Source organism: Schistocerca nitens, chromosome 5 (assembly GCF_023898315.1).
Source record: "Schistocerca nitens isolate TAMUIC-IGC-003100 chromosome 5, iqSchNite1.1, whole genome shotgun sequence".
NCBI lineage: Eukaryota > Metazoa > Arthropoda > Insecta > Orthoptera > Acrididae > Schistocerca > Schistocerca nitens.
Window position 1 is genome coordinate 390,501,636 of NC_064618.1, and position 27,711 is coordinate 390,529,346.

Here is a 27,711-nt window from a genome sequence, read left to right on the forward strand (position 1 = left end):
TTAAATTATCCACTTTTCTGAAACTGTGATGTGTTTTTCTGTACTTTTACATCACATCTAACGACTTCCGCCCCATTCGGATAATTCCTTTGTGGTGCGTCCTTTTTTGGACCGGGGGGGGGGGGGGGTGAATGTATTATTGACAGCTGAAATTGCTGTCGTTTGCGCCAGTACCTGCAGCATTTTAAGCCACATCTGCAATTCCGCAGTAATCCACAAACTGTTGTTGAAGTGCAAGAAAACGGCTCTAAGCACTACGGGACTTAACATCTGAGGTCATCAGTCCCCTATACTTAGAACTATTTAAACCTAACCAATCTAAGGACATCACACACATACATGCCCGAGGCAGGATTCGAACTTCCAACCGTAACAACAGCGCGGTTCCAGACTGAAGCGCCTAGAACCGCTCGGCCACAGAGGCCGGCGTTGAAGTGCACCTCCAAGTTCCATACATGTACGTGTATGGTGCGTTGTGATAGATAGTTAATTCTGCCTATTTTGTTCTAAACAGTCTCTAAGACCTAGAATTAGTTCGAGATTGTTTTGTTCTGTTGTTCAAAAATGGTTCAAATGGCTCTGAGCACTATGGGACTCAACATCTTAGGTCATAAGTCCCCTAGAACTTAGAACTACTTAAACCTAACTAACCTAAGGACATCACACACACCCATGCCCGAGGCAGGATTCTAACCTGCGACCGTAGCAGTCCCGCGGTTCCGGACTGCAGCGCCAGAACCGCACGGCCACCGCGGCCGGCGTTCTGTTGTTGGAAGAGGCTTTCAGAACGACCGAGTTCCTTGGAAGTTTTACCGCGAGGTGACTCGTTAACTAGAAACAGCGTTCCCTGAACTACGCCTGATATTTAACGCAGATGTTTAAGATTAGTTCGATTCAGTTCTCCATTTCTGTCGCTTCCCGTTCCTCTTCTTCGTTCTGACGTGACTGCTGCATGCCACATCATGGACGATCTGCTGTTCGAACTCACATTTAGGCTTGCTGCTGCAGTTCTTTCCTTCCACAATCCCTCCATTTGCAGTTTTCAGCGACGACTCATGTCTTAATTTGTGTCCAGCCTTTCTGTATCTTCGATTCATTATGTTATTTATAATTATTGTTTTTAGTTGCAAGACGTCCAGATCAGTCTACTTGCCCGTCAATAGTCTTCTTTAACACCATATTTTGAAGACTTCAACTTTTAACTACCGCCTTCCCCATTGCCCATGTTTCGCAATCACATAGTGCTGTGCTCCCAGTTAAGCTTTTTCTTAAATGTTGTTCTACTCTCACAGTTTATATGTGTGGATGTTGTTAGCTGTTTCTTTCTCTGAAAGTCCATTCTCCTCGTGCAATCCTTGTTACTATGCCTTTCCTTCCTACTTACTCTATCTTCCAGATGGTGAAATCCATGCACTTCTTCTACACTCTTTTGTTCAACATTTCGCCATCGTGCATGTCTACCTCCTGCGCGCACCTTTTTCTTAGTTTCCATTTTGTTTGTGTGATTATAGCTATCAGCTAGCACCCGTTCCACATCATTAAGCAGACGACTCAATTTCTGTCCGCTTTTTGGCCCTTTGTTGGGCACGATTTGTGGGCTAAACTAGATCTGAGGTCAAGTAGCCATGGCTGTAAACGTACTACCGATTTTATTAGTACCCCGATTAATGTTTCGACTTTTTGAATGACAACTGAACGTATAATGATCACTTCACTATCTCAGGAGGTTGGAAATTCCCCACTACTCTCAGTCGATGCAAGCAAGCTATCGGATTATGAGGCGGTTATGAGCGGCTGATAAGCCGCGAAAGCGTAAACATGTGCTTCTGACTACTATTGGTCAGCAAGCACGCGACACCTGGCAGTGTACGGCGAGTCTGTCTGGGAGCTGTGGTGGGAAGGTGGCGCCCGGCTGGATCACTGGCCCTCGTCGGCCTCGTGACGTAAGCAGAGCGCGACGCGCCGCCCCTGCAGCCTGCTTGCCAGTGTTCTGTCACCACGTTACGCTACGTCTGCGTCTGTACATTGAAACTAGGTGCATAACAAGAAACTCTTTTGTCAAAACTACGTAGGTTTATGCGACCGGTCTCATGATGATTAAAATTCTTCTGGGTGTTGTACCACGTCATGGTATAAAGTACTTTAATTGTAAACTTAAAACCAACGTTTCGACCTTATTGCAAAGGCCTTCCTCAGGGAAAGAGAAAGGCTGTTGCAATAAGGCTACGTTTATAATTTAAGTACACTACTGGCCATTAAAATTGATACACCAAGAAGAAATGCAGATGATAAACGGGTATTCATTGGACAAATATATTATACTAGAACTGACATGTGACTACATTTTCAAGCAATTTGGGTGCATAGATCTTGAGAAATCAGTACCCAGAACAACCACCTCTGGCCGTAATAACGGTCTTCATACGCCTGGGCATTGAGTCAAACAGAGCTTGGATGGCGTGTATAGGTACAGCTGCCCATACAGCTTCAACACGATACCACAGTTCATCAAGAATAGTGACTGGCGTATTGTGACGAGCCAGTTGCTCGGCCACCATTGACCAGACGTTTTCAATTGGTGAGAGATCTGGAGAATGTGCTGGCCAGGTCAGCAGTCGTACATTTTCTGTACCCAGAAAGGCCTGTAAAGGACCTGCAACATGCGGTCGTCCATTATCCTGCTGAAATGTAGGGTTTCGCAGGGATTGAATGAAGGGTAGAGCCACGGGTTGTAACACATCTGAAATGTAACGTCCACTGTTCAAAGTGCCGTCAGTGCGAACAAGAGGTGACAGACGTGTAACCAATGCCAGCCCATACCATCACGCAGGGTGATAAGCCAGTATGGCGATGTCGAATACACGCTTCCAATGTGCGTTCACCGCTATGTCGCCAAACACGGATGCGACCATCATGATGCTGTAAACAGAACCTGGATTCATCTGAAAAAAAGACGTGTTGGCATTCGTGCACTCAGGTTCGTCGTTGAGTACACCATTGCAGGCGCTCCTGTCTGTGATGCAGCGTGAAGGGTAACAGCAGCCATGGTCTCCGATATGATAGTCCATGCTGCTGCAAACGTCGTCGAACTGTTCGTGCAGATGGTTGTTGTCTTGCAAACGTCCCCATCTGTTGTCCCAGGGATCGAGACGTGGCTGCACGATTCGTTACAGCCATGCGGATAAGATGCCTGTCATCTCGACTGCTAGTGATACGAGGTCGTTGGGATCCAGCACGGCGTTCCGTTTTACCCTCCTGAACCCACCGATTCCACATTCTGCTAACAGTAATTAGATCTCGACCAACGCGAGCAGCAGTGTCGCGATACGATAAACCGCAATCACGATAGGCTACAATCCGACCTTTATCAAAGTCGTAAACGTGATGGTACGCATTTCTCCTCCTTACACGAGACATCACAACAACGTTTCACCAGGCAACGCCTGTTAACTGCTGTTTGTGTATGAGAAATCGGTTGGAAACTGTCCTCATGTCAGCACGTTGTAGGTGTCACAACCGGCGGCAACCTTGTGTGAATGCTCTGAAAAGCTAATCATTTGCATATCACAGCATCTTCTTCCTGTCGGTTAAATTTCGCTTCTGTAGCACGTAATCTTCGTGGTGTAGGAATTTTAATGGCCAGTAGTGTATTTTATACAATGACGCTGTACGACACCCAGAATCATTTCTGTCACAAAGAAACTACTTGGTCTGACACGGAAGGACAAAATTTTTAAGTAAAAATTTTTCATACAAGGTGTACAACTTTGCTTCCGCAGTTTTTTCCTCAACATTTGAGGCTTTAATGAAACATGCATCATTCAAAGTATTTTCCATCGCTGGCCACTACTTTTTCCCATCTTTCGAGCAGTGTACGAATCCCGCGTTGAAAAAATTGTTTATCTTTTCAAGCGATACACGAATCGATCCATTTGTCACTTCTTCGGAAGTGTCGGTCAGCCAGGCCATGCGCCATTGATCTAAACAGGTGATAGTCAGAGGGAAGAATTTCTGGAGAATACGGTGGGTGGGGTAGGACATCCCATTTTAACGTTTCCAAGTACGTTTTGACCTCTTTTGGGACATGGGGTCGAGCATGGTCGTGCTGCAAAATCACTTTATCGTGCCTCTCGCTGTATTGCGGCCGTTTGTCTTTTAATGCTCTGCTCAAACGCATTAACTGCCTTCGATAACGGGCACCTGTAATTGTTTCACTTGGTTTTAACACCTCATAGTACACGATGCCTAGCTGGTCCCACCAGAGGCAGAGCATGATCTTGGAGCCGTGTATATTAGGTTTGGCCGTCGACGTGGAAGCATGGCCAGGATATCCCCATGATTTTTTGCGTTTAGGGTTATCGTAATGAACCCATTTTTCGTCCCCGGTCACAATGCGATGCAGAAATCACTTCCGTTTTTGCCTCTGAAGCAGCTACACACAAACGCCGTTCAATGTTTCTTGGTTTCAGCTCACACGGGACCCAAGTTCCTTCTTTCTTAATCCTGCCCATAACCTTGAGACGTTTCGAAATGGCTTGCTGTGTCACTCTCACTAATCGTGCCAATTCTTCTTGAGTTTGACGCAAGTCTTCACTCAGCAATGTCTTCAATTATGCATCTTCGAAAACATTCTCTCTTCCACCACTATGCCGGTCTACGATGTTAAAATCACCGTTCTTGAAGCGTTGAAACCACTCACGACACGTTCTTTCACTAATAGCGTCCTTACCATACGTACTTGAGAGCATTCGATGAGACTCGGCCGCTGTTATCTTCGTACTGAAACAAAACAGTAACACCTCCCGCAAATGACGAGAATTAGGCTCGTAAACTGACATTTTCAATCAATAACAACTTCATGATGTAGACACAAATCGACTAATGTTTGAATGAGGTTATGTTGACCGAGGTCCAAACTAACTGCCTGACGTCTGCAATCTGTTTCTTTCGACCGATACTTACCGTTGCCGCCACCTATCGGCAAACAGGGGAGGCAAATTTGTACACCTTGTAGTTTTCTAAGTACTTCCATTTTCAGCTATGTGCACGTAATCAAAACATTTTTTCGTTTTTTACAAGCGAGTAATCTCTGCCTAAGTGTCCAAATTTAGATTTTCTATCGTTCCCTGTATAACGAATGGCAATGGCATCACAGTTCAGATTTCTTATCTTCCCCGGGTTCATTGCATGCTTACGCTCTGCCTATAATGATCTCGTCATTCATATGTCAACATCTTATTTTCACTTTTAATGTTTTTCTCTTCGCCTCCTCTCCCACCACTTCGGTTTAGGCGCTAGGTGTCGAAAGAGGTGTCAGATGTCAAGAATTTTCCTTATTTTGACTCGACTGCACGTGTATCTTAGTAATAAAGAACAAATGTATTAAACTTTCGCGCATGCTGCGGCAATTTTTCGCGCATCTCAGTGTCTATAACGTCATATCTCTTGAACTGTGTGTCGTACAATGATGCATTTGTGCAGGTACACTCAGCGGCATAAGTGTATGCTGTCTCCAGAGGAGTAACAAATTTATACGCCAAACATCATGCGATAGTTGTTAACACATGTCAGTGTTTATGACGTCATATCTCCTGATCTATGTATCATACAACGATGTACCTGTTTAGGTACATTCTGCGACATATGTGGCTACTTTCTGCAAACTGTGTTGAGAATAGATTCGGTAGAAAGGAAGTAAGAAATTTAAACATCGTACATAATGCGGCAGTTTTTGACACATGTCGGTGTTTATGACGTCATATCTCCTGAACCGTCTGTTACCAGATATACTAGTACTTCTGTAGGTGCATTTGCTGGGATATGTGGATACTGTCTGCGAAATTTATTGAGAATATAGTTAATAACACAGACGTAATAGATTTAAACGTCATGCATGATGCTGCAGTTTTTCACGCATCTCATTTTTATGACGTCATATCTCGTGAACTATGCTAGGTAGGTTCTTCTTACCCCCACAGGCATTGTTGTCTGACAGGATATATGTATCAATTTTGACTGAAATCAGTCCAGTGGTTTAGGAGAAGTGGAACACACACACACACACACACACACACACACACACACACATGTTTATAATATGTACGTATTTTAACTGAGACTGTGCATTTTCACTCGATTATCTTCCACAATTCGCGAGCTTGTGCGCAAAATTCATAATTCTAGAGCTTAAGACCAAAAGATCGCAAAAATTTCGCTCGCTTAACCAGTAAATATGCGTTCGAAGAACATGTTTACTTGAAGGTGTTTTGTGGGAGGGGACGAATGCAAGCGTGAACAACTAAAACATTTCGCGTGCTGTTACATAGAAAAGCCGTAGAAAGAATCAAGCTGCCAGAATCTCTTTCCTGTGCGAGTCTGTGACTCACGACCTCAGGAATTCTACGTCACACATCCTACCGCAGCTTCCTGTACGATTCGTGATTTCAGTCGCTGTCGCGCTTGCGGGTCAGCTGTGCCCGGCCACTTCTACGATACTGGCCCGGATGTTTTGCAAACTACGGTCTGGTTCCTGTTCGTTACACGCAGCGGAGTTGCAAATACTACGAAATGAAAGCTATCAGGTGCGAAGCCGGATGTTTTTTCCATCCGTGCGGAAACGAACAAAAAGCTTGGAAGCTTGTTCACGAAACACGATTTTGCAGTAACATATCCTGGAACGAAAAAGAAATTTTTTCACTGATTTTTTAAAAAAGAATGCCGAAGTTGACAACTATTTACTATAACGGCCCAGGAGATGCGGATATGGAATCTTTTTGCATTCTGGGAATGGACTTGTTAAGACCTTACGAGTGTACCAGTTAACGAGATCTGAAGATGACATAGCATTCATAACTGAAAGTGGAGATGAGGCAAAATTCGTGATGTACTCATCGAAACTATTTTCAGAGTCCGTTAACACGTGAAATGAACTAAAATAAAGGCGAACTCTGGGATGCTCCATTTGGAAAAGACGCGGACCTTTTGCTCTGCCCAGTGTAAGTCTCTGCTCCATCTCTGCTAGTAATGACCTTATTGTCGTTAAGACTTGTTCTACCTTACTTCCTTTGAAGGCATAAAGGAGGAGAAGGGTGGAAGGGTGACAGAAAGTCCTCTTAAGCAGGGTGATTTTCTTAAATGGGAACAAAATTATGGAACGTTCTCTAAGGGGATAGTGAGCATAAACGGTCATATGAATATATGGCCCGAAATGCGTTTCATGGGAGGTACACAGACCTGAATTTGGAGATAAAAGATCTTTGACAGTGACTCCGGTATCAGCACAAGGCGTGTGGCCCGCGGGCGGGGGAGGGGGGGGGGGGGGGTTAAGCCAGACGACAGTGTGGAACATTTTGCAGAACAGCTGCCACTGTCCGTATCACTTGGCCTTATTACATACGGACCTGCCTCAGAGGCAGTGGTTTAGTCGCTGGTTCGTCCCATAGTCCACCATGATGCTGGAGGATTCCACAGATATTGCCAACCGTCACATCAACCACTTGCGGGATACGGAGAATACCCATGGTAGGGTTACAGCAAACCATCAACACCTTTTCGGCGTCAATATTTGGTTTGGGATTATGGGGGGCCGATTTGTGGGACTAGTCATCCGTCTACAACGCCTTGCAGGCGAGGCATATCTGCAACTCCTGCGAGTGACCCTTTCTGCCTTGCTGGAAGACGTGCCTATGGGGTGCGAAGGGTAGTGTGGCCACTACGTGACGGTGCTCCAGCACTCTGCCCTATGGAGCCTGGACTAAAACGCTCCTACAGGCAGAACATTCCCACTTGCCTGGTACGCTCTGTGTGCTTTCTATTGTTTGCACCTTCAAGTGGATATACCTCCTTTGGAACGCGTTTCCGACATGTTCATATGGCCTGTTTTCCTACTTATTCCTCTCAGGGATCGTTTCCTATAGTTTGTCCACATTTACCAAACTCACCCATGTATAATACATCATAAACCTAAGGAGATGAAATTCAGGGCCTCTACGGAACCGATAGCTCACGACTATAGTCTATGTAAGTCTGCTGCTAGTTACTGTCTTCAGCTAGACGCATCTACCTACCTTAGTACAAGATGTCTGCTACTGTTGTCTACTCGTCCTTCGTCAGATCGCCGGAAAAAATCCTTGGTCCCTGTAACATAAATTTTAATAATGTAATCTTCTTACTAGAGAAGTTTATTTGCCCAGATGGCAACAGATACTCATATAGCCAACTACTTTCCACAGGTTAAATTGGCATCTTCAGATCGTCTACATAGATACACCACTGTGCCATGCTATGTAGTGCACGTTCATGTAGTAACGGACATACCTGGAAACAAGTCTTTGATGAATGGCTAAATGACCGTGTACCACACAGAGTGCCACAATGGTCTGTGTATATAGAAGATCTGAAGACGGTAATTTAACTTGCCGAAACTAGAAAGAAGATTACATTATTCAAATTCAGAGATCTATATCCTGCTGACATTGTCAGGTAATTCCGTCCAAAGCCGGACTTAGTGGCCGAGCGGTTCTAGGCGCTTGAGTCTGGAACCGCACGACCGCTACGGTCGCAGGTTCGAATCCTGCCTCGGGCATGGATGTGTGTGATGTTCTTAGGTTAGTTAGGTTTAAGTAGTTCCAATTTCTAGGAGACTGATTACCTCAGATGTTAAGTCCCATAGTGCTCAGAGCCATTTGAACCATTTGAACTCCGTCCGAACCGACCGGCCGCCGTGTCGTTCTCAGAACCGCAGGTCTCACTGGATGAGAATGTGGAGGGGCATGTGGTCAGCACACCTCTCTCACGGCCATATGTCAGTTTACGAGCACAGAGCCGCTACTTCTCAATTAAATAGCTCCTCAGTTTGCCTCAAAGGGCTGAGTGCCCCCCGCCCCACCCCTTGCCAACAGCACTCGGCAGATCGGATGGTCACCCATCCAGTTGCTAGCCCAGCCCGACAGAACTTAACATCGGTGATCTGTCGGGATCATTGCCGTTAGCATTGTCAGATAAAAATAACATAAATTTGTCTGGCTACATGTCCCACCTGCTTCAGTTTTATTTTCATTTCAGTCCACTTTCTGCACTCCAATTTCTTCCCTGATCCATTCGTTTGTTTTTCTGCCCCATTGGTAGTTCTCAAAACGTACCTTAACATCGCTTCGAAAGCAACCTCAGGTCTCGAATTGTTTTAGGATTAAAAGTTTCGTCTCATTGCTCCAAGCCGAAACTGGTGACATATAATAACTGTGAACTGTCTGTTTGAGCCCTATAGGAAGATTACTTTTGAAACCGCAATTTCGGTTACCAAAAGCATCCCAGACTTAGTAGGTTTCTGACTCAATTGCAAATTTCCACAGTTTCCATTTCAGTATTTTGGTTATTCGTTAACTTGGTCCTATGAATGATTCTCAGGCCTAGAAGTAGAAAACAGATATTCTGTTGGCTACGTACAAACATGTAATTCAGATTTCTATCAAGTCTCCATTTTCGGATGAAGATTGTGAAATATATGAACGCCTTCCCGCTCCTGAAGGTCAGATTATTTGTAGTAATTGCCCAGTCATTTGTAGCCTTGCGACAAGCTACAACTCTAAAGCTCGTATTGTCCTACCAAAAAAGACAATAGTCGGAGAAAGTACGTTTTGTACAAAAAGCGACCGGCACAAATCGGCAACGCGGAGGATACCTTCGAATGGCGCCCCGATTGTCCGACGGCTGCTGCTGCAAAGCCTTTTTCTCGGCTGTCGAGACGGCGGCGAAGGCCGCTGCAGATCTGTCCCGTTTGTCACGCAAAGCGAGAACGAGGTCGCCCCTGCGCAAACGGTGCCGCGTCGTGCTGAGCTGTCGCGCTTCTCTATCTCGGCGGTGGACGGGCGGACATCCGCCGCTGCCGGCGCGCCAGACTGCGTGGAGCCGCCGGGCCGCACAGCTTCCGCCGTCGCGGCGATTAATCACCCTCTGCTCCCTGCAATCAACCCACTCTGGGGCCAGAAACAGACTAGGGCAGTGGTCGCTAAACTTTTCTGATCAAGAGCCAATACTACGTTGTGGGGCGGCAGCTCGGGCCACATACACTACCGGCCATTAAAATTGCTACACCAAGAAGAAATGCAGATGATAAACGGGTATTCATTGGACAAATATATTATACTAGAACTGACATGTGATTACATTTTCACGTGATTTGGGTGCATAGATCTGGAGAAATCAGTACCCAGAACAACCACCTCTGGCCGTAATAACGGCCTTGATACGCCTGGGCATTGAGTCAAACAGAGCTTGGATGGCGTGTACAGGTACAGCTGCCCACGCAGCTTCAACACGGTACCACTGTTCATCAAGAGTAGTGACTGGCGTATTGTGACAAGCCAGTTGCTCGGCCACCATTGACCCAACGTTTTCAGTTGGTGAGAGATCTGGAGAATGTGCTGGCAGTGCAGCAGTCGAACATTTTCTGTATCCAGAAAGGCCCGTACAGGACCTGCAACAAGCGGTAGTGCGTTATCCTGCTGAAATGTAGGGTTTCGCAGGGATCGAATGAAGGGTAGAGCCACGGGTCGTAACACGTCTGAAATGTAACATCCACTGTTCAATGTGCTGTCAATTCGAACAAGAGGTGACAGAGACGTGTAACCAATGCCACCCCATACCATCACGCAGGGTGATACGCCAGTATGGCGATGTCGAATACACACTTCCAATGTGCGTTCACCGCAATGTCGCCAAACACGGATGCGACCATCATTATGCTGTAAACAGAACCTGGATTCATCCGAAAAAATGACGTTTTGCCATTCGTGCAACCAGGTTCGTCGTGGAGTACACTATCGCAGGCGCTCCTGTCTGTGATGCAGCGTCAAGGGTAACAGCGGCCATTGTTCCGAGCTGATAGTCCATGCTGCTGCAAACGTCTTCGAACCGTTCGTGCAGATGGTTGTTGTCTTGCAAACGTCCCCATCTGTTGACTCAGGGATCGAGACGTGGCTGCACGATCCGTTACAGCCATGCGGATAAGATGCCTGTCATCTCGACTGCTAGTGATACGAAGCCGTTGGGATCCAGCACAGCGTTCCGTATTACACTCTTGAACCCTCCTATTCCATATTCTGCTAACAGTCACTGGATCTCGACGAACGCGAGCAGTAATGTCGCGACACGATAAACCGTAATCGCGATAGGCTACAATCCGACCTTTATCAAAGTCGGTAACGTGATGGTACGCATTTCTCCTCCTTACACGAGACATCACAACAACGTTTCACGAGGCAACGCCGGTCAACTGTTGTTTGTGTGTGAGAAATCGGTTGGAAACTGTCCTCATGTCAGCACGTTGTAGGTGTCGCCACCGGCGGCAACCTTGTGTGAATGCTCTGAAAAGCTAATCATTTGCACATCACAGCATCTTCTTCCTGTCGGTTAAATTTCGCTTCTGTAGCACGTCATCTTCGAGGTGTAGCCATTTTAATGGCCAGTAGTGTATGTACCGATGTTACTAATTGGTAGCCTACATAAATTAGTACGACGTGTGCCACCAATAGACTAGGTGTAGTAAAGGCGCGACAAGTCTGCCGCCGGCCCCAAGTACTGATAGTTAAAGTCTGTTTTAGATTATTGTTGTGAAACTGAAATCGCCTGAAAAAGTGTTATTGTGTTGTCATCTTGGAAAATCGGGTTTCTGCCGATATTCCATGTCGTACTTGCACGATATTTCGACTGCGTAACTCGCAGTCTTCACCAGGTGCTTCCTGAGGCTGATGACAGTTGCGATCTACACTATTGAAATATCTTAAGTATGGAGCCGATTACCTTAGAAAAATGTCGCGACAAATCAAATATGGAAATTTAGCGGTCCTCACCCGATTTTCAACTGCAAACTGTATTCTAAAAAGGAAACACTTAAATGCAGCGATAGCAGTAGTACTCTTCTCGCTACCGATTCAAATTGCTCAGAAAGGCTGAAGAAATCCATCTCCGCCGACAGAACGGAGAAGATCAAGTGCATTGATGAACCAACTTACTCAGTGCAGGAACGTTCACAAACTTAAACTTTCTGCGTGCATTCACCACTGCACTACTCTACATTCTTCCGGTACGTAGATCCCTTATTGCTGAAACGATGAAAACGGTTTCCAGAAAGTTCCTCCAGCGGGCCCTGGAAATTACGCACGCCCGGAACAAAAAACACATCTACATCAGCAACCCACTTGACCCATCTTCCCAAGCCTAAACCGAGCGAGGTGGCGCAGTGGTTAGCACACTGGACTCCCATTCGGGAGGACGACGGTTCAATCCCGCGTCCAGCCATCCTGATTAAGGTTTTCCGTGATTTCCCTAAATCGCTCCAGGTAAATGCCGGGATGGTTCCTTTCAAAGGGCACGGCCGACTTCCTTCACCATCCGTCCCTAATCCGATGAGACCGATGACCTCGCTGTCAGATCTCCCCCTCCAAAACCAACCAACCAACCCAAGCCTAACCTATTGCTACGCTCTGCAAATTTGGCAGTCTTCTCACACTCACGTCCAGAAAAGACACTGCAGCTATATGCTTTGTCAATGAAAATGGTTTCTGTACTAAGAGAGGGCTCCTAGAAAAATAGATTCGAGAAGAAAACATTTGAAGTATTGGAATTGCCGAAACCAAATGATTCGGCAAAGACGTAAGACTTCTCAGTTATACACGTCATAGGCTAGACAAACCCAAGACAGGCAAAGGAAGATGTTCACAAGGAAGGGTCGCCATATTGCATACAAAACAACTTGCCCCTATATGACTTGATTTATCAGAAAAACTGAATACCCATCAAGCTGTTGTCCTAAAAATAGTAGGAAAATATAGGAAACCGATCTTCTTCGCAACTGTATATGTACCTCCCACTCAGGAGCTACCAATAGATCTCTTTGATTATATCTCTACACATGGCTCAGCAATCATCTTAGGGGACCTTAATACCAGATGCATTGCTCTTGGTGACAAAATCAACAACAAAAATGGCGATCTTCTCATTGCGACTCGAAACGAAAATTTTATCCTCTTAGAAAATAATTCACCTACTTTCATCAATGAACTGGAACCTCCATAGTTGATCAGATTATTTGCAAAAAAAATGGTTCAAATGGCTCTGAGCACTATGGGACTTAACTTCTAAGGTCATTAGTCCCCTAGAACTTAGAACTACTTAAACCTAACTAACCTAAGGACATCACACACATCCATGCTCGAGGCAGGATTCGAACCTGCGACCGTAGTGGTCGCGCGGTTCCAGACTGTAGCGCCTAGAACCGCTCGGCCACCCCGGCCGGCCATTATTTGCACACCGCAAATTGCTACTAACTGCAGAGAAGTAGAAATATGTGATAGCATTTCCAGCGACCTCCTGCCCACTATCATAAAAACAACGGCTATTACCCTCGTCAAAAATAACAACCACGAGAGGAAAACTTTCATCGACTCCAAAAACCTTAATACAGAAAACTTCAGAACAGAATTTTTAAATAACTAGCTCATCACGACAGCCATTAATACTATAGAAGACCTTGACAACTATAACTATCTAATCGTCCAAACGCACCAAAGAAAACCATCGTAGGACGGAGTCCCTCAGGGCACTGTTATCTCCCCATTGTTATATGATATATACAGCTGACATCCCAACACTCAGGTGGTGACATGAAGGCATAGCTCTGTACGCGGTTGACACCACGTATTGGTGTCATGCACCCACCTGAAATGCAATCAATGAAGAAGCCAACAACTACGTCAGCAGACTTGAAACCCGGCTCAGTAAATGAAGAATCTGACCTAATCCAACAAAAAGTCAACTTTTACTATTCAGGCATAGAAATCTTACTGATTACCAACAATAGGACCCCACAAACTCAACATCCAACTTCTGGGATAAGAAATTACTTCGCGACCAACCGTCAAATATCTTGGACTCTATCTAGATGAACAGTTAAATTGGCAGAAAAAGACGTCTGAAAAGATTAAAGAAAATGAAAGCCTACTTAATTTGGTGTGTCTCATGAAATAACTTACACGTGGAGTGGAGCAACCAGTTGCCCTTCGTACCTAGAAAGTATTTGTCCGTCCCATTCTCGAATGTGGATCTCAAGCATGGATTATGTCATCTAACCAAACGAAAACAATTCTACCTACTGACTGGACGATGCTTCGAGTAGCTGGAGATATGCACTAAGAGTTCCCAACCAACCCCCTTCACAAAACACTTGAAACCAAGAACATGACAGACAGAAGAAAAGAATAAATCACCAGATTCGGGCTCAACAGACAACAAAACAATGGACTTACAAAATCACTCTCGCAGCATCGTTTAATTTTCCGAAATTCAAATATGCATTTTCTCCGTACACTATTCTTGAAGCAGTATCGAATTCACTCCAATAGAATCTTCTGGTAAACGAAGAAATCAATGAAACTGTCAACAGACCAAGAACTCTGACAAGGATTTGGGGTGATGTAGCAGCCTGATATATACTGATAAACAAAAGTGTGGAATACTGTCGTAAAAAGTAGTCAACGATACTAGATGTCTCATGCGTTATCCAGTTAGAGCCCATATGCTGGACAGTGTTTACCGCCGGCACGCTTTGTGGCCGTTTCCCAGTCATATAAACATACCACTGCCACAGCAGCACACCACGAGCAGTCCAGTATCAACGACAGCTTCATTCGGTTTGTGTTCAGCACTGCGGTAACCTGCCACGTTAAAGCATGCAACACTTTGATAGAGTCAGGATAGTGGCTTTATTTTCAGCAGGTTATACACAGCAAGATGTTAGCGACCGGTTACATGTCACTCATAGTGGTGTGTCTAAGGCGTGGAGAAAGTACAGAGAGATGGGAACAATAGACCTCGCAGTGGTCGTCCTCGTATGGCAACACCAATGCAGGATCATTTCCTCCAACTGCCGGCTCGCAGGCGCACAACATCCAACATCAACTGCCAGAAATATTGGAGATGACTTCTCCTGGGCAATAGGGATTCTTATCTCAGACCAAAAAGTGCAGAGAAGAGTGCAGCAGAGTGGTCGTCATTCCAGAGGACCATTGAGAAGTTTTGCTCTGAACCAACGGAAAGGACGCAATCGAAGGATCTGGGCTCTTGCACATCAACGTTGGATCATTGCAGAATGGAGTCATATCATGTTTGCTGACGAGACCAGGATTGGTTTGCGACCAGACACTAGACGTGTTAGGGTTTCAAGAAGCGCTACACGACTCCAGGAACGCAGATACGTTCCGGAAACCCATCCGTTTCCAAGTGGAAATGTAATGTTCTGGGCGGCAATAATGGTGGGACGGCGGACCCCTCTAATTCTCATCTACGGCAATTTGACCGGTCCCCGATACATTCAAGAGGTTCTACAAACGATTGTAAGGCGCTACAGATATTGTGAAGTCGGTGATTCATGCTAGTCGATGACAGTGCTAGACCGCGTCATGCTCTAGCAGTGTCTCGGTATCTTCAAAGACGCGACATGAACCGAATGCATTGGCCAGCACACTCCCATGACATAAGTGCAACTGAGCATGCAAGGTGGCCATTGCGCAGCGTCCGAATCCACCAGACAATCTTCAGGACCTTACTCAAACTGCCACAGAGCAGTGGACCTCATGACCCAAGATAAATTTGAGGGTCTCATCCAGAGCATGCCTCGCGGAGTTGAAGAACTCATCCATGCGCGCGGAGGATATATTCACTACCAAAGACTAATAATCGTCATCATGAGAAGGATTTTCACTGTTTTTGTTTTCAAGATGACATTTCGGAGAGAGTCTGCTTTGTTTTGTAATGATTTTTATAACTAACCAAAATCGATCTTGTTTTCAGGAGGAATTAAGTTTATTTTGTTTATAAGGTATTGTACAGGGTGTTTCAAAAATGACCGGTATATTTGAAACGGCAATAAAAACTAAACGAGCAGCGATAGAAATACACCGTTTGTTGCAATATGCTTGGGACAACAGTACATTTTCAGGCAGATAAACTTTTGAAATTACAGTAGTTACAATTGTCAACAACAGATGGCGCTGCGGTCGGGGAAACTCTATAGTACGATATTTTCCACATATCCACCATGCGTAGCAATAATATGGCGTAGTCTCTGAATGAAATTACCTGAAACCTTTGACAACGTGTCTGGCGGAATGGCTTCACATGCAGATGAGATGTACTGCTTTAGCTGTTCAATTGTTTCTGGATTCTGGCGGTACACCTGGTCTTTCAAGTGTCCCCACAGAAAGAAGTCACAGGGGTTCATGTCTGGCGAATAGGGAGGCCAATCCACGCCGCCTCCTGTGTGTTTCGGATAGCCCAAAGCAATCACACGATCATCGAAATATTCATTCAGGAAATTAAAGACGTCGGCCGTGCGATGTGGCCGGGCACCATCTTGCATAAACCACGAGGTGTTCGCAGTGTCGTCTAAGGCAGTTTGTACCGCCACAAATTCACGAAGATTGTCCAGATAGCGTGATGCAGTAATCGTTTCGGATCTGAAAAATGGGCCAATGATTCCTTTGGAAGACACGGCGGCCCAGACCAGTACTTTTTGAGGATGCAGGGACGATGGGACTGCAACATGGGGCTTTTCGGTTCCCCATATGCGCCAGTTCTGTTTATTGACGAAGCCGTCCAGGTAAAAATAAGCTTCGTCAGTAAACCAAATGCTGCCCACATGCATATCGCCGTCATCAATCCTGTGCACTATATCGTTAGCGAATGTCTCTCGTGCAGCAATGGTAGCGGCGCTGAGGGGTTGCCGCGTTTGAATTTTGTATGGATAGAGGTGTAACCTCTGGCGCATGAGACGATACGTGGACGTTGGCGTCATTTGGACCGCAGCTGCAACACGGCGAACGGAAACCCGAGGCCGCTGTTGGATCACCTGCTGCACTAGCTGCGCCTTGCCCTCTGTGGTTGCCGTACGCGGTCGCCCTACCTTTCCAGCACGTTCATCCGTCACGTTCCCAGTCCGTTGAAATTTTTCAAACAGATCCTTTATTGTATCGCTTTTCGGTCCTTTGGTTACATTAAACCTCCGTTGAAAACTTCGTCCTGTTGCAACAACACTGTGTTCTAGGCGGTGGAATTCCAACTCCAGAAAAATCCTCTGTTCTAAGGAATAAACCATGTTGTCTACAGCACACTTGCACGTTGTGAACAGCACACGCTTACAGCAGAAAGACGACGTACAGAATGGCGCACCCACAGACTGCGTTGTCTTCTATATCTTTCACATCACTTGCAGCGCCATCTGTTGTTGAAAATTGTAACTACTGTAATTTCGAAAGTTTGTCCGCCTGAAAATGTACTGTTGTCCCAAGCATATTGCAACAAACGGTGTATTTCTATCGCTGCTCGTTTAGTTGTTATTGCCGTTTCAAATATACCGGTCATTTTTGAAACACCCTGTACAAATCTCAAAGGATGTACTGTATGAAGTAATTGCGGTAATCTCAACGACACTCTAAACTTTTGTCGAGTGTGTAGAAAGAACAACTTATCGACGAAAATTACTTCAATCAACTCCTATAGAAGAAGGCAATATTATCTACATCGACTAGATTTAAAAGTTTTTCATCTTTTACAGAATTAAACGTAAATTTTCTACATCAACAAAATTCCAAGATCACGATATAACATTATCAAGATCACTGAGAAAATATGAAGATATATAAGCTGAACAACAGGCAAACAATTCCAGCTGGAGTTTATTTCGACCTAGAATTTTTTCCCCCAACGGTAAGGCAAATTCTGGGATCTGGAATGAAGGAAATTTAATGAGCAACATCTTCCTCTCAACTACTCGTCTGCATGCAATTAAAAATCCTAAAAAGTTAAATAAACACCCAGTTGTAAGTAAAGGGTGACACAATAGCGTAGACTACAACTACTTGCTGAAAGGGCTGTGATCTCCTGCAACCCACCAACTCTTGCAGAGGTGGAATGAAAAATCATAAACAACAAAAAAAAACTTGATGCAGGGACCTAACTATCTATCCTGTACAAGACCAATGAGCTCTGTGAAACGAGTCTTTCATTGTATAAGCTGATTGGTTGCACAAGATTCTTTATGACTGTAATTTGTATTGTGTAATCAATGGTGATGGCCTATATGTATCCCAAATGCTATTAGAACACAGCATCACTGTTCATTAATCAGTCAGAATTTTCACTTAGTTGGGCCAAATGTTTGGTACAATGATGTACCGTTGTCCGTGTAACATTCAAAAGAGCGCAAGGACAACTGCAAGAACCCCGATAGTAGCAGAAGACAGGTTATGAACTAATGATAGTTTCCACCTCGTTGTATGGATCAGACTGTTGCGCTCCAAGAATGAAGGATCTTAGACAATCGGAAACATTAGAAGTGATGCTACTCAGATCAGTAAAAATGTGTAGCAGATCAGATAAAATCAGGAACGTGTACATAAGAGCAAAATTAGACGTGAAATCTATAACAAAGAAAATTTCACAGAACAGAAACGAGTGGAAGGAACATGTTCTGTGTATGTCGTAAAGCAGAATCTAAAAGCGTAAACTACAGATAGCTTTATTTAGCGAAAGTCGCAGATTTATGACCACGTCGGATACGGCATTAACGTGTGTGACTATTTATGTGTTTTGTATTAAGATTTTATACACCGCGGTGTTCACATTGAAAAAAGATGGCAATAAATTACCGATGCGACGTGCCTAATAGTTGTTTGCAGCTGTCTGTAAACAGTCGTAAACAGATGTGTATTTTCAGCTGCCTTCACACCGAGGCAATAAATTCCTAAGTAAAAGTAAATTGAAGTTCGTGGTCAAAAGCGTAAAGATGCATCACACACGCAGACATGATGCATCGAGAAGCAGGAAAGAATAAAGAGACCTGGAACGTAACGTCTTCCTTACAGAGGAAATATGACGCGCATGACTGCGGATTGAGAGCATTATATTCAAATTTTATTTCCTGCCAGCATTTTAAACGATCCTCTGCATCATATAATGCCTCCATCAGGGACAAAAGTCATTTTGTTTATTTGTGAAGCACAGAGGAAGCCCACCTGACGTATTCCGTAACCTTAAAAGGAGCCGGCCGCGGTGGCCAAGTGGTTCTAGGCGCTTCAGTCCGGAACCGCGTGACCGCTACGGTCGCAGGTTCGAATCCTGCCTCGGGCATAGATGTATGTCATGTCCTTAAGTTAGTTAGGTTTAAGTAGTTCTAAGTTCTAGGGGACTGATGACCTCAGCTGTTAAGTCCCATAGTGCTCAGAGCCATTTCAACCTTAAAAGGAAAACTTCCAATGAAGGAGAGAGGACGTGTACTGATGCAAAAAACGTCTCTCAGGAGTAGGTTAGTTATCAGCAAAGTCTCCGAGAGCTTTCGGTATCTGTATATACATATTTGACGCAAGTATAATTAAGAACTTGTGATGGCTAAAAAGTTTGTATGCTAGAAGCAAATAAAAAAAATCATTAAGAACACTGGTGTAGAAAGTAGGTATATAGTACCATGTAACCTCTGGCTGGCACGCAAATCTTTCCAGTCATATATGGAGCTAATTTATTAGTTTTCGATCAAGTTTATCTGTGACCTTCAATCAAGTCTGCTTGTTATTATTAGGCGTTTTTGCTGACTCATTCAGATTCTTTTGTTTAGATCGGAAATAAGAGTATGAACAAAAGTCGCTACGACTGGAGCGCCAAACTTTATGCATTTTGGACGCACATGTATAGACATACTAGAAGCTTTTGAGCACGATATTGAAACTACGAGGATTTACCAAGAAAAAAAAGGAAGGTACTGTCAAATTTCGTCTGTCATCTACGTCCTAGTTATCGGTAATTCTGTTTAATGAAGCATTTCGCTGTAGAAGGACATTAAGTTGGGCCCAAATTTGTAACGGTTAAAGGTTGGTTATTTCACATATGCCGACACGTTTGCACTGGAATGGATAATGTGCAAGACTGGGAATAGAGTCCGGGTCTTTGAACTTCACGATGACGCTGAGTCATCTACACGCGCTCACAGACCAATCCACATTTATCGAAAAGTTTGAGCTAGCATACACGCAGCGACAAAGACCTCAGCGAAAAGATAAGTATTAGAGCTTAAGGTAGATTGACGTGAAAAAAACGCTCGTTGGCAGCAGAAACAAATAAATACGAGATGCTTGCAGCACGGACCGACCATTTCAAGACATCGTTTTCTGTGTGCTACCTGTCTAATTAAGACGTTAGTATTATTGTACAAGAAACCAAACACTAGGCAGGAGACACTTGTAACGAAAAGAGATGAAAATAATTTTTAGAGGATTACAGTTAATTATTTTTTCACAGCAAGAGTGTGTTAGAACGTCAAATAAACTGGAAACAAATTTCCGCAGAACGATTTAGGGTAGGGCCGGAATCAGGCCGTAACAGCAGGAGCTGCACGCAACTACACAACAACTGGAGCGTGCATCTACTGCTACTACGGGAGCCGCAGTAACCTAAACAGCTCCCAGGCAGCGAGTACGCTCATAATATACAAATCCAGAACGAGGAAACTCATGGTTTGCTAGGCTGAGGTTAGTCAGGGCAAATTACAATTTAGTAAACCTCTTTGACAATTAGAACTACAGAACTATGCACGAAGATTAACAAATATTTAGACTTGAAGCATGATACAATTTTCTGACAAACATGTCGATTGATTTCGTTCAATTCCATTTGACAGTTATATACACCATCTCTGTGGTCTGTGTGGTCCTGGTTTAGCCGTGGTTGTTCCTTTGTGTTTTCACTCCATAATCACATCACCAGCAATCGACTTGAACGTTACAGATTTGGACCCAACTCAATGTCCTTCTTATGGGTTTGTTGCTCAGGTGAAATCCAATGCCCGTTCCCATTCGAAATCATTGATCTCTCCTGACCAGCCCATTCTGCTCTTTGCTTCACTGTTGATGACACAGTACCCTTCCGCACTCCTCCCCCCCCCCCCCCCCCCAGCCAAAAAAAAATCTTTTTTTATATTGGCCTCTTGTGGCGTCTAGTGGTCGATTCCCAATTACTTGGGGTGGTTGGATACTTTTGATCAGATAGTATACATGTCAATCTCAGTATGATTTTATTTGGTTTTTCATAGTCATCCAAACTCCAGTTGACATTCACATCAGCTGTTCAATCATCTCCCCCCAACACTTTCATGTTAATTCAAACGAAGTGGAATTACCGGAAAATTTGCACATTTTAAAGCCCAGTAGTAACATGAACAAAAGGAATACGTTGTGGGGAACCTGCACAGTTGTACTTCAGTTGGAAATGGAGTAACAGACTCAGATCTGTGTGATAAATAGCCAAGGCTGGAAGATCAAGTGGGTTGGTCACAAATGTCTATTCAGAAGTACATTGCACTTGAACTTATGCTTCAAGATGTTTAACACAGTACTGTACTATGCAATTTTCACTCTGGAGAGTGGTTGTAATGTGACCCCAGTGACCTCTATACTGACAGAAAAGTAGACATTAGTGTTCACATAAGTTGAATTTGTAATGTTATTGATGTGATGGAATACAATTTTAGAAGCTTACAAGCTTATATTTAAACACACTTCCCATCATAAGATAGAATGTTGTGAGATAACAGTGCTGAGTAACCTTGATAGCCCAGACAAATCTGTCAGAACTGAAGACAGGTGCCTTAATTCAGGAGTGTTCACTGTTTTTAATTTATTGCAGGCAATTCATGTACAGTACTGCACTGTAACCAACTGACTGTTGTTTGTCTGTAATTTCAGGAATGTACACTGGCAAGCAAGGAGCGGCGGCGTGCTCTACGACGATCTCACAACCCAGGCTGGCCATCACCAACTCCTCACCGTGGAACACCTTTGCAAGACTGGTTGTTAACCAGGAACTCTGGTAAGCACAGATAATTGTCGTTACTTCTTCAGATTCATGCTACATCATTAAACCCCTAAAAGTGAGAAGTTGTACAGCCACTGTGTCTTGGACTGAGGTGGAGGGGTAGGGCAAATCTGGTTTCTACACAATGATTCACAATGAACTGGAACACCCTTCTCAGCTGATCCACCTAGCCATTCATCTGAAGGATTTATGTGCACTAAGATATGGTTTCAATCCTTTTCTGCAGTGTCATATCTCACTGGCATTTCTTAACACTGTGGGTGATTGTTGAGTGCATGTACAATATAGATCTGAGTTCATGTTGTTATGGATTAGCATGGAAATAAAGGAAGGGAGAAGATGAAAGGATAAATACACACCCTACTCCTCTCAGTTAGCACCAAGTTTAAAGCTCTAATCAGACAGATAGATTGCTATTAACAGCACATGCTCTCCCTCAATAAGAGTTTGTGGAGAGGTTTGATATGCAGTCCTGTGATCAAGAATTGTAATCTACTGTCTCCTGTCCATTTGATCCACAAATACTGATGTTGAGAAAATATTATAGCAGTAGAGTTTATATCTGCCATCTCCAGATTGAGTACCACTAGGTTGAAAGTGATTTACACTAAAGAAATCTAAAAAATAAACAGCTCATATGAAATCGCATATTCTGGGAAGTATTCTCACATTGAGTAGATTCAGTTCTTGTAGATCAATTGTATTAATACCTGCTGGATATAGTAGATACAATAAACTACCGTATACATTTGTAACTCAAACATTAATTTTTGTGCAGGTCACCTTCAGCAACAGCTATCAGACAGTGTTCCTGACCTGGCACAGCATCATCGTCAGCAGCATCTCCGAACTGAAGATCGCCGAAGAACAGAGTGTGCAGACGCAGATGATGATGAAAGATGGTTCCTACGCAAGCACTTTGACAGGGAAAATAGACTTTCATGTAAGTGATTTGAGCATTATGCTCTACCCTTAAATTTTCCAATGAGTTGTCTGTGCCATATCGTGTCATTTGAAACAGTCATCAGTTTTAAACATTCATATGAAATATAGGTCTGAGTTATAGGAACAAGAATTTATTACCTGTGTATCACTACTTGTACACAAATAAAACCAGATTTTTTTTCCAGTGTTAACAGATATTGACATCAATAGCTGTGACATACAATCAGAAAATCCTCCGTCAGTTGCTTCGACCTTCAGGGGCAGACCTACAAGCTATCGTCTCAACAGTGATGTGTTCTTCATGTCTTCAGGTAAATATATTTTATTGCATACAGTTTGTTCTACATTTCAAAGTGTGTGAAAAGTGTTAAAATCTGATATGGCCAGAAGTGGAAGGGCCTTGATCGTGGCATCAAGTAAAAAATGATAAACTCATCGAATGTAAAACTGTAGAGATTAAGGAGAAAATAAATACAGTGTGTGCCTTCAGAAGCTACAGAAGGCATGATTACTTAATTACCAAAGCAATCTCTGTCTCCATCCTTTTTCATTTATAATTATTCTGTCACATGCAATGTAGGTGATGGTAGTTCTTAATGAAAAAATCTTAAACAATCCTGTATGATACAGGAGCATGATGAAAAATGTAAAATAGGGTAGCTTGTCAAGATTTTTACTACACTGGTGTCCAAAATTAAAGCAACAAACTGCTATTTCCCTATTTGTGTCTAATCCACGATATAATCATACAAACTGTCAACCAGATGTCTGTACAATCGTGTTCTGCACAGAAGATGGCATTCCAGTCACTGGACAACCATGCTGACAATGACATCAGGGCACCTACAAAATGAAGAGTGTTTGCTGTGTAGTGTGACATCCACAATTGCTGTGCACACAGTCATAGGTGGTGTAGTATGGCACAGAGAAGATACCTACCAGACTCTCTACAGTGGAGGGCCATAGAAAGAAAGGAAGCAGTACAGTCACAAACTGATTTGGCTTGATGGCTTAATGTGAATTGTTCTGTTGTTTCTCAGATGTGGCAACAGTTAACACAGACTGAAACTGTATCCCAAAGACCAGGACAGGGCTGAAATGTGACTTCAGAAGAGAGGAATGTAACAATATTAGAGAAGGAAAGTTGCTACTCACCATATAGAGGAGATGCTGAGCCCAGAAAGGCACAAAAAAAAGAAAAGATTCACACAATCCTAGCTTTTAGCCATTGAGGCCTTTGTCAACAATAGACGCACATACACACACGCGCACACACACACTCGCACAAATGCAACATGCTCACACGTCTGCAGTCTCAGACAACTGAAACCAGTTGTCTGAGACTGCAGATGTGTGTGCAAGTTGCGTTTGTGTGAGTGTGTGTGTGTGTATGTGTGTCTACTGCAGACAAAGGCCTTAATGGCCAAAACCTATAATTGTGTGAATCTTTTGTTGTGCCTATCGCATCTCAGCATCTCTGCTATATGGTGAGTTGCAACTTTCCTTCTCTAATATTGTTACATTCCATCCTGGATTTTCCTTTGTTTGATTTCAGAAGAGAGGACCATTATTTTGCTGTAAGGGCATGACTGTACCACCTTGCACTACATAGCAACTAGCATTTGAGCTCGCAGCATCCATTGGATGTGCTGTATGGAGGCAAATGGTGTGCAGAAGGCTTCGGCAGTGCCCTGCTGTGTATCTACCTCTGACATATCTTCACTGAATGGAATGCCTGTGGACACATCAACATGTCACCTGGGATGGTCAAACAGCAGGCCAATCTTGTTTTCAGTGACGAATCCTGATTTAGTCTGGAGAGTGATTCTCAATGGATTCGCATTCGAGGGAATGTGGAACATGATTTTGGGACCCAAATGTTGTGGAAAGAGAGAGATATCAAGAAGGATCCCTAATAGTGCGGACAGGGATTATGTGTACCACTCATGTCCCTCTTCATAAAATTGGACAGGTGAATTGGCAAGGTTTAACTGCTGTCCGGTATTGTGAAGAGATCATGGGACCTCATTCGTCATTGTTGCAAGGTGCCGTGAGCCTAGACTTACTATTTATGTTCGACATCATAGAACACATGTGGTTGATGTTTTCTTGAAAACAGAAGATACTGCAAGCATGACGTGGTCTGTTCACTCTCCCGATTTGAATCCCATAGAGCATGTCTGGGATGCACTAGGGAGGCAGCTTGTGTCACCTCAGCATCCACTAACCACTCTCCAAGAAGAGAGCAACTCTGCGGGAAGAAAGGGCATTATTGCTTCATCATAAGACTGATGAAATAATTTACAACATGCCCCATTGTTGTCAGGCTCGTACTGCTGCCAGAGGTGGTCACATCCCATACTGAGCACATTAACCAGTTGTTAGAATGTGTGTGCAAATCCATTAAGTTGGAAAAAATGAAGCACATTTTTGTCTATCGTTACGCATGTTGCACTTGTTTGCATTCTGTATTCTTTACATTGTTTCTACTTTACTATCATCTATTTATACTGTCTTGTGGAGAAATAAATGCAACCTTGCAAAATTTCCATTTGTTGCTTTAATTTTGGACACCAGTGTATATTTGTCATTACAAGAAGACAAAAGATAAGAATTTGCTGCCTTTGAATCAGGTCTAGATCTCTGGTCTGTGTTCTGAGTGACTTCTTCTTTTCCAGTCTTCTCTTCTGTGCTCTTGGATTGCCCTATCTTTCTAACTTTCAGATATGAATATCTGATTTAATTTCTTTATTGATATTGCTATAAACTACATCACAACGAGTTCTTATCACTTACAAACATTGTTTTGTTTACCTGATATACCTTACTTGTGATGCTTCTCAATGGAAATGTCACTTTTAGCTCATGACTAATTTAATTTACACAAAATTAACATAAGCTAAAACAATCACTACAGAATTTTCCTCTGTAGTAGTAATTACTTTGGAAATTTTCAATATCTATTAAATTTAATAATACATTATGTATTTTACAGGTTCTGAACAACATGATAGACTCCGTCTCCCTGAAAGAAATCCAACACAGACTGTTTCCAGTGCCCGTTCAGTACTGACATCAATAGCATCGTTCAGGCACACTCAGTTACCTCACCGTACAAGGACTGCCACAGAATGTAACTCTGACATTTTGGAATCTCCACAGCTGATGAAATTTAGAGGTAAATATACATCCAATGTAGTTGCAAACTGTGTACAATTCTGCACAATCAATGTATTAAGTTTGAAGAAAATGATAAATGCTTTGTATGTGATTAATACTTGATAATTACAACCATTGCCTTATTTCCATTGTAATACAGTTGTCTTCAGCCATAAAATTTATCACTGTGGCAGAGTTCCCACAATAGCTTGATGCATATAAATTTTATTTTACTTTACGAAGTTTCTCTCTTAATTTTTAGCATTTTTGAATATGAACAATGTATTTTTTATCAAACAAACTTCTGGCTTTAATGACTAAAATTCGCATTGTTGTTGATTTTCACTACATGGACATTAGGCTGTGGTCGAATGTGACAAAATTCAACAATAATACTATTTATTTTATTAAATTGAAGATCAATGCCACAAAAGCAGAAAAAATAAGTGCCATATCTTTTCTTGTTTTCAGATCGAGCTCATAGTGATGCACAGAGATTGGAACGTCCTAACTGGAAGTTCTTCCCTGAAACTACAAGGAGAACAAGTTGTGCAGTGCAGGGTACACAGGTGTGACATGTACGTGTGGAAAAGTGCTCTGCCAATAATGTGGACAGCTCATAAAAACCAAATGACTTTCTTTATTTGCCAAATATTGCTTATATGTTCCTCAGCTTGTTCCATACTGAAGAACGTTTCTCCTATTGACAGTTTTCAGTGTTTTTTAATTATAAGTGACTTTTTTAAATTAAAGTTATAAATATCAGCACATTTATCCTCTGTAAAGTTCAAGGTACCACTTCATTTTTATGCATGTAACTATGGTCTTTTCTGCTAATAAGAAGAAAAGTGCTAGCAAGTAAGTGGTCAGCTCTTAGACAGCAAATAGTTTTTTGATGTGCAAAACATTATTTATGTGTTCTTTGGATACTCAGTTTTGAAGAAATTTTGTTCTAGTGTAATTTTTAAATGTTTTTGTATAAAGTAAAGAACAACCAAAAATTAAAATAAATGTAAATAAAAAATAAAATGTCTATTAATGAGATTGCAGTAAACTGAAACTCTGAAATTAAAATGACTTTGTAGTAATCCTCTGTCAAATTCCATATCTGAAGAACAGAAAACTCAAGTGTTTGGTCTTCATTGTCCTAAGGATTGTGGTGCCTATCTTGCCTAATACTTAAGAATGGTTTCGTCCCAATATTTTTTCTTTCTAATACTAATGAAGGAATGAAGTGTTCTGAAATCTGGTGTATTTCCCAACATTTGCATGTTGTTTCAGTCAGCTGCTATCTTGTGATAAGATTTCTTTGCTAATTTTATTTTGCTGTTCCTTATTATGAAACAAACATTCTTTTTCACATAAAAGATGTAAAAGACGGCATATTTCAACTTTTGTCATGTTTAATATACCTCATGGTTCTTAATAAATCAAGGGACCAAATTGAAGAACAGTTTGTTTCACTTCAAATTATTTAAGGATTTTTTTGTGTGAGTTTTGAATAAAAATGTCTGAAAAGTAAGACTTATCAATTTAGATTAAAAAATAATGCCCTTCCAATGACAAATATAAAAGATTGTATACCATTTCTTCAGCAACATACTGTGAAATTAATAATGGTAGCCTTATAATTTTCAGTAAGAAAGGACATGCATGTTATACATATTATGGGAATATTCATCTCCAAATTTT

At 42.9% G+C, this 27,711-nt stretch overlaps 1 protein-coding gene across 1 annotated transcript in view; it reads left to right on the top strand.

The window, feature by feature from the left end:
* Nucleotides 1–27,436, top strand: part of LOC126259510 (uncharacterized) — a 192,293-nt gene extending 164,857 nt beyond the window's left edge. Inside the window, exons 4-8 of the mRNA XM_049956363.1 lie at nt 21,786–21,909; nt 22,694–22,858; nt 23,046–23,171; nt 25,856–26,038; nt 26,491–27,436. Coding sequence (XP_049812320.1) covers nt 21,786–21,909; nt 22,694–22,858; nt 23,046–23,171; nt 25,856–26,038; nt 26,491–26,594 — 702 coding nt within the window. The 3' untranslated portion in view covers nt 26,595–27,436. The remainder of the gene's footprint in view (nt 1–21,785; nt 21,910–22,693; nt 22,859–23,045; nt 23,172–25,855; nt 26,039–26,490) is intronic.
* The last annotated feature ends 275 nt before the right edge of the window (nt 27,437–27,711 follow it).